Source organism: Lemur catta, chromosome 11 (genome assembly GCF_020740605.2).
Source record: "Lemur catta isolate mLemCat1 chromosome 11, mLemCat1.pri, whole genome shotgun sequence".
NCBI lineage: Eukaryota > Metazoa > Chordata > Mammalia > Primates > Lemuridae > Lemur > Lemur catta.
The window spans coordinates 77,137,531-77,151,589 of record NC_059138.1 but is presented as its reverse complement, the minus strand read 5'-3'; the positions used below and the strand labels follow the sequence as shown (position 1 = coordinate 77,151,589).

The window sequence follows — 14,059 nt, the reverse complement described above, 5'->3', positions numbered from 1 at the left end:
AAAATGAGAGAGAGAGAGGTGCAAGAAGAGAGAGAGAGAGAGAATAAGCATAAGCAGTATCCAGTATTTAGTGGTAACTAGCGAGAAAGACCAGCCAGGAGACGGGATGTAAAAGGTGCCTATTGATAGTTACCTTTTCCAAATCTGCTTTGGAGCAAAAATCCTATTAGCCAAACTTTAATAATTTACTTTTACGAAAGCCGCAAATATACTCAATTTTTAAACATTAATGCTTCGGGTCATCTTTGTTGAATCATTATTTATTCTATGGGGGACAAATCAGAAGACACAGATCAACAAAAGAAGGAAAAACCAGATGTAATCTTATCATCTAGAGACTGCCATTGTCAACAGTGTGATCTATCTATGTATCCATCATCCATTTTTGTGGGAGGGGTGGGAGTTAGAAACTTGTTAAAAGTAAAAAGAAGAAAAAAAAAATATCTGAAACCCATCCGCAATCAGATGGTCATCAAACTATTAACTTTAGTTTATGTCATGTGCAGTTTTTAATGTGTGTTATACAGATGATATATTTGAATTTATGTAAAAGAATTGAGATTTCTTTCTGTAGGAACATACATTTTACTTTATGACTTTTTTTGTCTCTTAACTAGATGTATTTAATTACTGTGTCATAAAATACCAGTTGTGTTCTCATTTTTCATGACTGAATGATATTCCATTTTATGCCTCATTATTTATTTAAACAATCCCTTTCATTGGATATTTAGGCCAGTCCTAATTTTTTATACCTCTTTTACAGTTAAATCAGAATAACCTTCTAGAGGGTACGCACAGGTGAGAAGGTAAACACAGTTGAAGGTTTCTGATAAATATTGTTATATTGCCTTTCAGAAAGTCACGTGTTTCCTTGCCAACATTAGATTACATAAACTCTTAACCCTCCATCAATTTAATAACTCATCTGTCTATTTGTAATTATAATTTGTATTTCTTGGATTACCACTGAGGTTGGAAATTGATTCATTTACATATTTCTTATTTACTGAAATTCTTACTGCTACCTTTTTAATTAAAATTTTGCTAAAATTATTTTGTGAAATATTTGTAAATATTTCAAACACGTAGAAAATAACACAACAAATAACTATTCCTTGTAGCCAGCCACCAGCTATATTAAAATTTAACATTGTGCCATAATTACTTCAGATTTCTTAAAAAAGGAAACATTACAGATACAGTAGAAGTCCTGGGTTTATCCTCATTCCATTTCATTCCTCCCCAGAGTTAACCAGTATCCTGAATTTGGTGGTTATATTTTCCTTTTCATATTTTTGAGCTTTTACTTTGTGCATTATTAATACACAATGGACATTGCTAAGGTTGATATATATTTTACATATTGTATGTACCCAACTATGACTTATTTACCCCTCCCTTATGTTTGTGATATTTACCCATGTGGATGAACTGACTTGTTTGTTTATTATCATTGCTATATATTATTCTACTAAATATATATGAGTATACTATAATATTTTTAATCAATTTTTTTATTTGATTGCCCTAAAGTTTTTTTTAGTTTTTCACTATTTCAGTGTTTCAAATATTTTTATTATATTTCCATTCTTCTGCAGATATGTGAGGATTTCTCTAGGGTATATATTAAAAGTTGAATGACTGAGTCAAAGAGTTTGTGCATCTTAAACTTTACTAGATTTTGCCAAACTGCTTTGTAAACTGCTTTGCACAACGGTTGTACCAAATTATAATCCAACCAACAATGTAAGAGTTCTCTCTTCTTCACAGGCTCACCAATACTTGGTAATATCAAATTTTGAAAATTTTGCCAATAGTTTGGGTCTCAACTGGTATCTAATCATTTAAATTTATCAGTTTCTGATTATAATGGGGTAAAACATTTATCTTTCTTACTGGTCAATTTTTCTATAAATTATATATTCATATTATTTTTCCATTCTTGTATGGTCACTTGCCTTTGTCTTACTGACTTTTAGAAATTCTCTAATTATTTTAGAAACTAATATTTTGTTGTATATAAATTGCAAATACCTTTTCCTTTGCGACTGGTCTTTGAACATTGTTCTTTGTTGAACTAATATTGACAATTATAATAAAGTCTCATTATCAATGTTCCTATTCATACTGTGTCCTGTTTAAAAACTTGTTTATTATCCTGAGGTCATAAATGTCCCCTTCTGTATTCTTTTCTATAAATACCAATGCCTCACTTTTTACATTTACACCGTCGCTATACTTGGAACTTATCTTTGTGTTTGGACCAAGCCAAGTATTTAATTTTATATTTTTTCCATATGGATAACCAATTCACTATATCAATCTACACTGATTATAGATGCTGTCTCTACCTTATCATTTCCTTATATTTGGGAGACTGTTTCTGAATTCTCCATTTCACTATTATCTACCTTTTTAAACAATGGCATCTGTCTCGATTACATTTACTACATATTAAGCATTGATTTCTAGCAGGACAAATTCCTCATCTATGATCTTCATAATTATCTTAGCTTTTCTTGGCCCTTTATTGTTATGTGTGAATTTTAGAACAATCTTGCAGATCACATGCGCACACACACACACATGTACACACCTGTCAGGATTTGCATTGAAATTATGTTGCATTTCTAGATTAAGTAGTGGAGATTTTATTTCTTTATGATATGCAGTTTTCCTGTTTATGAACATGACATACATCTGCTTTTATTTAGGTCTTCTTTATAAGATAGAGTAATATTTTATAATTTTCTCAATAAATACCTAAAAGTCTTCATTTAGATACATTGTAAGGTACTCTCATAGGTTTGTTGTTCTTGCTGGAGTTGTGAAAATAATTTTTTTCCTTTAATGTCTTTCCAATTGGTTATTTGCTGATGCATGAAGATTGAATTTTATATTTTGCTCTTGTATCCAACAAACTTGTTAAACCTTATTATTCTAGTAATATACCTATCCAATTTCTTGAGTTTCCTATGTAGTTATCTTGCCTGTAAAAGTAAACAGTTTTCTAGTTTATAAACTTCTTATTGTGTTGTTTTTCTGCTTTTGCCTTTAATTCAATATTTCCTTTTTCCTACTACTATTTAAATTACATTAGTTTTCCAATTGTTGAAACATTTTTGATAAGTTAGAATAAAAGCTACTTATTCAAGTATTAGCATTTTTGAAATATTTTACTGAATCTTAATCACCACTATATTATTAAAAAAATTTTACGTGTATATTTATAAGTAAAATATATCAAGTTTGTGAGACATTTTAGTCAGATTTTTATATCAGGTTTTTCCAAAATCTAAAAGATATTGGAAGATTTACAAATTTTTACATTGTCTGGAAGATTTATCTAAAAGAGTAATTATCTCTTTCTTGAAAAATTGGAAGATCAGGTCATATAATAATTTTTTTCTCATTGCTATTTGCAGAGGTAATTTCTGATATACATAATTTATGTTTTATCCTTTATGGCATTAGTTTATTTAGCTTTTATATTATGTTATTTTATTAATTTCAGTTATATGTATTTCATAATATAAAATTGGTAATATAATATCAAATTTGGTAATATAAATTTATATATAAAGAAATGATATAATAGGCAAAACACATATATATATATCCACACACACATGTATACACAAATTTTCTAAAATAGCATCCGTAGGAATTATGTCTGGTTTTAATTACACTAGTACTGGTGTTCCTTTATAATTTAAATATAGATTATTCACATTATATTATATCTTTTCTGTATCAGTGGTTATATGTCCTTTCTCTAATTTTGTTTTGATTTTTGTTAATTTGTATTTTCTTTTATTTTTTTGAAAGCTTTGGGCTTTTCTTTTTTCTTTTTTTTTTTTTGAGACAGAGTCTCGCTTTGTCGCCCAGGCTAGAGTGAGTGCCGTGGCATCAGCCTAGCTCACAGCAACCTCAAACTCCTGGGCTTAAGCAATCCTACTGCCTCAGCCTCCCGAGTAGCTGGGACTACAGGCATGTGCCACCATGCTCGGCTAATTTTTTGTATATAGATTTTTAGCTGTCCAAATCATTTCTTTCTATTTTTGGTAGAGACGGGGTCTCACTCTTGCTCAGGCCAGTCTCGAACTCCTGACCTCGAGCGATCCACCCGCCTCGGCCTCCCAGAGTGCTAGGATTACAGGCGTGAGCCACTGCGCCCGGCCTGGGCTTTTCTTATAAAAATTTAGTGCTTAGGTTTTTATCAAATCACTGTTCCAGCTTTCCACACTACTAATTTCCATTTATCTTTATTAATCTCTATTTCTATATTTATTTTATTTTTTTCATGATGTCTTTTTAAGGCAAATATTAAATTTATTTTAGGTTTTTCTCATTTCATAATGAAAACAAATACTATGAATTTGCCTCAAATTACTGCTTTTGGTACAACTCTGATTTTGTAAGAAATATCTTCATCATTGTTATTAAAATTATCTGAATTTATAATTTTAACTTATACTTTTCTACATTTTTCTTTAGGATTAAGGACTAAGCCCCTATGTACTTGGTTTATTTTGTTTTATTTGTTTGGGGTTGGAAAGTATTGCTTCTAATTTTATTATTAAGTTCAGATTTTACTGCACTACATTTATATCCATGGAAAAGTGTCTTATACATTATATATGTGTGTATAAGAAATCAAGGAAATAATCTTTTATAAGTGGTTAGGTATTTTAATAAATATTCCATAAACACTGGCAAAGAATATTTATTTTAACATTTTTCTAGTAAGTACATGTTATTAATTATAATATGAATACCTATTTTATCCTCTTCTATTCTTTTATGCTTGACCTGTAAAAGACTGAGCAGAATATTAAAAGTTCCTATTTTTATTGTGTATATTTCCTTAGATATTACCAGAATGTTTTATTACATAGTGTTAGGAAATTAATATATGCACATGGTAACCAAAGGAAATTAAAAGGTGCCAATTAATTTGAAGCCTGCCAGTTTCCTGTCAAGGTATTACCATTAGTAGTTCCTTATACATTCCTCCAAAAGTATTCTGTGCATGCTCTCCCTGCCCGTAGAAATACAGGCATGCGTCGCTTAACAATGGGACTACATTCTTAGAAATGCATCATTAGGCAATTTCATCATTGTGTTACCATGATAGAGTGTGCTTACATAGACATAGATGGTATAGCCTACTATTTCTAGGCTACAAAGCTGTACAGTATATTATTGTACTGAATATTGTAGGCAATTGTAACACAATGGTAAGCATTTGTGTTTTTAAACATATCTAAACATAGAAAAGGTACAGCAAAAGTATATGTTATAATCTTATAGGACCACTGTTACATATGTGGTCTATCACTGGCTGATGAAACATCATTATGTGGTGCATAATTGTAGGTATACTATTTTAACACAAAGGAGTGCAAAAGAATGTATTGCATGTAGCTTTTTTCTCATTTAACAACTCTGTGTCTCAGAAACCTTTCCATATCAACACAGAAAAATCTTCTCATTTTTCAAAATAATGACTGAATAGTTTTTAATGTAAGGGTGTGCCATCATTTTTCAAAGCAGATTATAATTTTAGGGGCTCTCTAGTTGTTTGTTAACATGAATGCTATTACCGTAAAAATCTTTGTGTGTACATTTGAGTCTATTGGCAGGTCAAATTATGGAATTGGAATAATTACATCAAAAGCTGCATCCATTCAAAATTATGAGATATTGACAAGTTCACACTTCAAAGTAATTATGACAATTTAACTTCCAACCAACCATGGGTGAGCATCTGTTTCATGTGTTTACTATTATTCTGTATTACTTAACTTTTAAATATTTGCTAATATGATAGGTGAAAAGGTGAAGTTGATCATGTTTTTCTGTTTTTGTGGAACTTTTATATTTCTTCCTTGGATTTTCTATGTATTTCCTTTTCCCACTAACCTAATAAGATCTTTTTGTTTTTCTCATTATTTGTAGGGGCTTTTTTAGGAATTGATAAAGTCAACCTTTATACATTGGATGTTAAGTTACTTGATATGTATGATACATGACTATTAATTCTTAAATGAGGTTTATAATTTTGATTGATTTTTAAAAATGTTTTTATTTTTGATATTTTCATCTGCTTTAAATTATGCATTACTAGATTTTAACATTATAGCCCCTTATTAGTTTTTGTCTTTATCTGTTAGCCTATGTCCAACCTGTTGCAATTAACCTTCCCTGGTAAGGTTGTTGTAATATAATAGAATTTAACTAAATAATTATAGTAAATTTTTATTTTTTTAATCCCAAGTTATTTTGTAACATTTTATTGCTTTCAAAAGATTTAACAATAAATAATTAATTAACTTTAACTGTATGTTTTATTGGTTTTATTCTGTTTTATTCTTGAGTTCACTTTATTTTGAGCAACATCTTAGTCAACTTGAATAGCAATAAATAGAGCTGATACATGAACTGAGAGCTTTATGTATATTAACTTATTCAATCTTTTTCACAATCCCATGAGATAGATGCTGTTATTATTTCTATTTTTATTTTCTTGAAATGAGGCACAGAAGCATAGATGTTGAGTAATCTGCCCAAACCTGCACAGCTGGCAGTTGCTAGAGTATGAGATTGGAATCCAAGCAAGCTGCTTCCAAAATTCATGTCCCAACAATGCTCTCACTGATTTGGGGACATTGTCCTGGAAAGGTAGTGGAGGTTATATTTAATGAATCCTCTTATCTTTGCATGATATTATGCTGCCCTTATATAAAAAGAAAAGTATGACTGGGTATAAAATCATTGGTTCCCATTTTTCTCCATTTCTAAATTATATGTATATTAGTTTATTTCTATCTCCCATTTAGTGTTGCTAATGAGATGTTTGATTTTTTTCTCTTTATAGGGAATCTGTATTTTTGGGGGCTGGAAATTTGTGGATTAACTCTCACCTCAACATATCCTTTCACTTCATAGATTTCACTGTGATATTTATGTGTTCCCATTTCAATTACATGTTTGTACTTAGTAAAAATCATTTTTGTTGCAACATTTATTTATTATTTATTAAATAAAAGTATAACATATATTAATACATAAACTTTCTTTTATAAAAATCAGATAGTACTAAAAGACCATATAGTAAAAAGGAAATTCTCCAAAGATAACTGCTTTTAACCCTTTCCATTTTGGATTCTTCTAGTCATATAGTTCATTTCTAAATAATATGATTTTATCTGTATTTCTTGAATTATTAACTTAATAATAACAACATCATATTATTGAGTGCTTAACATGTTCCAGATGCTCTTATAATCCCCTTATATGAATTAACTCATTTGATCTTTACCACAACTCTGTAAATTAGATTTTACTTATGAGGAAATTAAGGTGTTCAGAAGTAAACTGACTTGCTCTGGGTCATGTATTTTATAAGTAATGGAACTAGTCAGAATTTGAGCCTAGGTCTTTCTGATTCCACTATAAAAGATAAATAATTAGCTCGTTTATACTGCTTCTCCACTTTCTACCTATCCATCCATCCATCCATCATCTATCTAATATTGATTAACCTACCTCCCTGTCTACACCTGTCTCTCTCTTTCTCAGTCCATCAGCCTTCGTCAGTACCTTGCCAGCTTTCCCCCTAGGTGAGGAGAGCATTGCCCTATGATGAATATTTTCTATTTGCCTCTTCAGGTCCAGTCTCCTTTATCCTCTACCCTGTTCTGTGTGTGTCCTACGTAGACTGCGCTGATGAACTTCCCTCATCTCTGGCTTCAGCTTGGGATTGGTGCCGGAGCTTGGAGGACAGGAAGAGAGGGCTTGTGGAGTGTTGATTTTTCCCACCTGCTTCCCTACTGGGTCACCCATAGTCTGGTTGCCTCCCTTTACCAAAAGCTACAGCTTTCCATAGAGCTATTCATTCCAGATTCCAGTTACTACTCTCTTCTCTGCCTCTACCGTCCTGAGAATGCAAATGTCTCCCTTATGTGTCTAAACCTAGGATCTGGCACTATGCTTTGTTGGTTTTGCTGAAGCTTGCTTTTGTGGACACTGCTCTTCACTCACCCAGTTTGAATATACCATCTGTTTTTCTTTTTGGAGGAAAGTCCCCACCCTTTCCTCCAGTTTTTTTTTAGACTTTCCACCAACTACTTCTCAACAGCTCTATTTTTACCTTTAAAATGTTGTTTGATAATATTTCCAATTTGTTATGTGAGCAGAATTGTCTCCCTGTTTGTTTCTTTGTTGATTCTCAAAGCAGAAAATCTATCAACAGTGTTTTCATTGCTCTGGCTGAGAAAACGTCATTCACTGCAGAGCCAATAGTGCTATCAGATGGCATTTCCTTTTCTTTCTGTCCATTGTCATCAAATATTAGATACCATCAATTTTAAGACTCTTGTTATTTTATGTACCACTAAGGAAGAATAAAAACACTGCCAATTAAATTATGAGTTGCCATCAGTTGTAACATGTATCGTGATTGCACTGATGACAAACTAGGAAAAATCATCTACCTTATAATTGACAAAAATCTGGTGGCCAACTCTTCACTTGTTCTTTTGAGAGCTCCACCTGGAGTTACTATCCATTGCACAATGTATGTCAGTGTTCTCATACATGAGCCCTGTGTCTCTCAACTGCAGGGGAATCAGTTCCCAGATGCATAGTGCAGCATTTAAGAGTACAGACTCTGGAGCTAGATAGTCTGAATTTGAAATCTGCCACCACTTTTTACTATCTGCAAGACTGGGGCATGTTATTGAACCTCTCTGTGCTTCTGTTTTCTCATCTAACATGTAGGAATAATAATAGTGCCCACTTCACAGGTTTATTTTAAGAATTAAATGAAGTAAAGTATATGAAACACTTAGAACAGTGCCTATCATACTGTGTCTATATTTGTTAAATATGATGAAGCTGCTCTGTGAGAGATCTCCTTGCAGGCCTCTTACTCCTTGGGGTTGAAAGCTACCATCTTCCTCCAAAGAGTGGAATGGGGACACCCAGCAGGGCAGCAGTGTTCTCCACGGATACCTCTTCATCCATCTTTTCCCTCTCTGCATCTTGTCCCTGTTTATTTATATACATGAGGGACTGAAAGGTTCAAGAGCTGTGAAACTGATTCCTAAAATTTCCTTAGTAAAGCTACATATATGGATTTGTTACACATGGACTTTGTTTCTGGTATCTATCTTTTTTAGAACCTCAGACAAAACTTAAGACAGGAAAAGTCCAACTCCAACTACCTCTTGCACCTGTGTAATATTTCCTAGATCTGTCTTGACATTTTTAAAAATTATATTCATTTCTTTTTCTTTTTCTCTTAGTTCCTAAATAATTTCTCACATGTCTCCTACTTTTCATTTTTTCTGCACTATTCAGTCCGTCTCTTATTGATTTCATTGTATTTTTTGAAGTACATTTTAATTTTTTACTAGAATTTTTCTATACCTCTAATTGTTTTCATGGCTGCTTTGTATCCTTAATTTTTCACAATCTACTTAAATTTAATATTGTACTACTTCATGTTAAATGTAGGAATCTTGTAGCATTATTGGCCCATGTGCAAACTCCCTCATCCTCTATGCTATAAATTGTCATATGTATTACATCAACATATGGTATAAAACACCATAATACACTCTTTGATCTGAAGAACTCCCTTTAGCATTGCTTGCAGTGCAGGTGTGTTGGTAATGAGTTATCTTAGTTTGTTTTATCTGAAATGCCTTTATTTTATCCTCATTAATGAAGGATACTTTTGCTGCATATAGGATTCTGGCTCATAGTTACTGTCTTTTGCTCTCCATTGTTTCTAATGAGAAGTACTCTCTCATTCAAATCTTTATTCCCTTTATTCAATATGTCATTTTTATGTGCATGCTTTAAACATTGTCTCTTATCTTTAATTCCTATCAGTTTGATCATAACATTGTTTAGGTGTAGTTTTCTGTGTACTTATTCCACTTAGAGTTTGCTGGGCTTCTTGCATCTATAAATGTAAATTTTTGAGCAAATTAAGGAAATTTTCCACCATTATTTCTTCAAATAATTTTTCCCTGCCCAATTTTCTCTGTCCTTTTCATCTCAGACTGCAACTGAATGTATATTTGACCTTTGATATTGTCCCATAGGTTCCTGAAACTCAGATAATTCTTTCATATAATTTTAAAATATTTTTTCTGATCATCACATTGTTGGATAATTTTTATTGGTAAATATTAAAGTTCACCAAGTCTTTCTTTTATCATTTCTAATATGATAAGTATATTCAATGAATTTTGAAATTCAGAAATTATAGTTTTTATTTACAGAATCTCCATTTCATTCTTTATTATAATTCTATTTTGCTTTTGAGATTTTCTATCTTATCGTTCATTGCGAGTGTATTTTCCTTTACATTCTTCATCATGATTATAATAATCTCTCTAAAATATTTACATGCTGATTCCAATATCTGGTTTATCTCATGGACTTTATTAATTGCCTTTTTTCTTGAGTATGGATTATATTTTCTTATTTTTTATATGTCCAGTAAATTTTTATTGTGACTGAACATTGTGAATAGTATGTTGTTTAAGGAAGCAGGGAACCTGGCTGGAATCAAACTCAAATGGAAATCTCAGTTCATTTCATTTAGACTTAGCTGAGATTTTTAAAGTCTTTCCCATTCATCTTTAGTTCAAGAATTGGCTAAAGTTTCGGGCAGATCTCATACCCAGGATCTGGGGACTTTCCTTCTGGCTCTCTCCTTTCTTGGATTTCCTTCCCCCTCACTTTCCAGCTGTTGTCATTGCCCCAAACTCTTTCTTCTGATTTTTATTAGCTAGCAAGACTGCTACTTTCTACCAGAGTTTTAGAATTGCATCAACTGGAGCCTGCCCTCAGGCTAAACGTCTTGTAAAAAAACAGGACACTCACCCCATATCATTCCTTTATTCCAAGGGAATTTTCCTTCACTGACTGCTTTTGGATACTCACCAGTGCCTTTTGTAGGAGTTTTTAAAATATTTTGTCCTGACTTTATAGTTATTATCTGTGGAAGGGTCAGCTCGTTAGGAGTTACTTAGCCATTATCAGAAACAGAATCAGACATTGCATATTTTATCTGAAAGGAATCGAAATGAATCTTTACTCACTGGAAATCATTCTCTTACATAGACGCAATATCCTCATTCATCTTAATGGGAAGATTCGTTTCTAAGGATTTCCAATGCTTCTTTGTATTCATTCTTTTCTTGATGAGCATTTCTTCTGAATAACCTCTGATTTTGAACTGCTAAATCTTGTGGTAATTATGCTGTGTTTGCTCATTTTAAAAAGTGACAGGAAAGGCATGTCTTGTCCAATTTGATAGTTAAATGAGATTCTTTTGGAAATTATTACCTGAACATGTTAGTATAGTTCTTCAGTGGACTCATTTCTTAGTCCCTGGGTGAGCTCTTCTAGAATTGGCTGCAACTTCACCCACAATATATCCTGTACAAATTCCTCAAGGCTTCTGGTATATTAATGCTGGACCCCCTTTCTCCTTTCAAATAGAATTTTATATATTTCCTGTTTTTCCTTATATTACCTTGTCATTTTAGTGATAATTTATTTTTCAGGGGCTAAGGCCTCCATCTTCTATAAGAAGTGAATTTGCTGAAATTTAATTAGGAAATAAACTTTTTCTGCTAATATGCAGAGTATTGCACATGAGTAGAGGCAATACAGTCTTAAAACTGGTTTTTAACTAAATTTTAAAGATACTTGAAGAGTTCATAATGTGTCTTTATCTATTTGTGCATGTATGTGTGGCTTAAAACAACAATTGTCACCTCTCATGGTTCTGTGGGGTGGCTTGCTCAGCTGTGTGGTTGTCCCTTGGATTCTCTCATGCAGTTGTGGTCAGATATCACTGGGGCTAGAGTCATCTGAAAGTTCGACTGGGCTGGACATCAAAGATGGCTCATTCACATGGGAGCTCATTCAGCCTGTCCACCAGAGTGCCTCCATGTGGCATCCCCATGTAGCCTGGGCTTCTCATAACATGGGCAGTGGCTTCCCAGACAGAGTGTCCCAAGAAGAGATATCCCAAGAGCCAGGATACAGCCAAGTGAGTTAAGGGCTATGCCCTGGAACTAGCACAACATCACTATTGCTATAATATTTTGGTCAAAATGGTCCATGTGCTTTTGTCTTTCAAATGAAATCATCTTTTGAACTTTGATTAAAAAAATTCATATATATATCTCAAAGTGATTACATATATATCATAAGTTCCCCCTTTTCCCATTTATTGAATGAGTTTTACTTATTTATTCTCAGTCCTATTTTTTCTTAGGTTAACAACACTGTTTTTGAAAGTAGAAAAATTGCATTTGCTATACTATAATTCAGATTTTCTCCATTAGGCTAACCTTCACCTATCTTACTTTGCTCTCTCAATTTGAGATTAAATTCAGATTCGTAATTTTTGCCTAACTTCCCAAGTCATTTTTTGGAATGATTGGGGTGATTTACATAATATCAATAGACCTCTTAATAGAATGTCAAGGAAGGCAGTTTCTATTGGCAAGGGGACCTCCAGTTTCATTGAGAAGCATTCAATTAGATGGAAAACAGATGCTTATTTTTGTGTTATAAACCTCAATGCAGGTTGTGTGGTAATTACTTTGAAGAGCAGGATAACAATTTATGTAATCAGCAGGACCCTATAATTACTAATGCATAATTTCTAAACAGCATTTAGCAAAATGAGGACCATACATATACTTTGTAATGAAAAAGATGTGTTTGACACCACACTAAATTAAATTAAAAATTTGCATATTTTCTTCCTGATGAAGCACTAGCTTCATCTGCTCTATTTTGCTGGATGAATCCTGCTTACTGCTAGCTCCTCATAGGATCATGGAAATGTTGAATCACAATGATGGCTGAATGGGAGAACAAAAACCAGGAGTAGAGAAAGGCTCCCTTCTCTGTTGTCTAGGATGATATAGCATCATTCTAAGAGATTATTTGGAAAGTGATAACTAGGTATCTTGTTTCCACTAAGAGTTTAACATAAAGATCATACAAAATTCAGAATGTAAGTGCTGGCAGAAAACTTAAAATTATCTGTATTTACCCTCTTTGTTACAGATGGAAAAACGGAGGCCCGGTAAAATAATATAACTGTGCAACATCAAGCAGTTTGGCAGTAGGAGTGAGAAAGCATTCACCCAGTTAGTCTTGGTCCTGTGAATGAAATTGCTTCCACTATGGTAGTCAGATCATGTAGAGTTAGTGTCAGACACCCTACATACTCCATTAGCCCAAGGGATATTGAACATTTCGATATTTTAAAATTTACATGTACATTTGCATTGCTAGGAGGTTTTTAACATCCCAGATGATGCATAAATGTAGGGCATCTCCTGTAGATAATTTAAGCTTTATACATATTAAGAAAGTTAAGCACCAATTGTTTGCATTCTTTCTGAAAGACCATTGATGAATTCTTACCTACAGTTCCTGAGGTCACACCAAGAGGATTACCAGTTTCTTCTTCAAAACTCTGGACCTAAGATATCAAAATGCATCAATCTCATTAGAAATTTTTTTCATAATAAATTCACTTCGTTCAGTCAACATATAATTAGTGTTTACTGGCAGCTGATAAGAGGGATAAACATGGGTTCCTGAACTCAAATAACTTACAGTCTGCTAGGAGGAAGTGGCATGGACAAGGTGCTCATGATAAAGATTCAAAGAACTAAAGGAGTTCAGGAGAAAGGAAGATCACATCTGGCTGGGAGGATCAAGGCTCCTTCTGGAAAATGTGCATTTAAAATAAATTTAACAATTTTATTATTATTCTAGATTTTTTTGCTCCTAAAGCACTTTAAATATGTTTGGAGAATGCAAGTCAATTATGTCTCAATAAATTTATGAAGAGTAATTCAGTGTAGTGTTTAGACAGATTTAAAAAATTAATTTCCAAATTGATATAGCAAAATTTATTTTTGATATTATTTTTAGAAATTAATAAATACTACTCTATTAATGAGAATAAGGTTATTATTAAAATAAAATCATAAATGTT

At 32.5% G+C, this 14,059-nt stretch overlaps 1 protein-coding gene across 1 annotated transcript in view; it reads right to left on the bottom strand.

The window, feature by feature from the left end:
* Window positions 1-14,059, bottom strand: part of ITPRID1 (ITPR interacting domain containing 1) — a 91,081-nt gene that overhangs the window by 40,781 nt on the left and 36,241 nt on the right. The window contains 1 exon segment of the mRNA XM_045564308.1: window positions 13,480-13,537. Within this exon segment, the coding sequence (XP_045420264.1) occupies window positions 13,480-13,537 (58 nt within the window).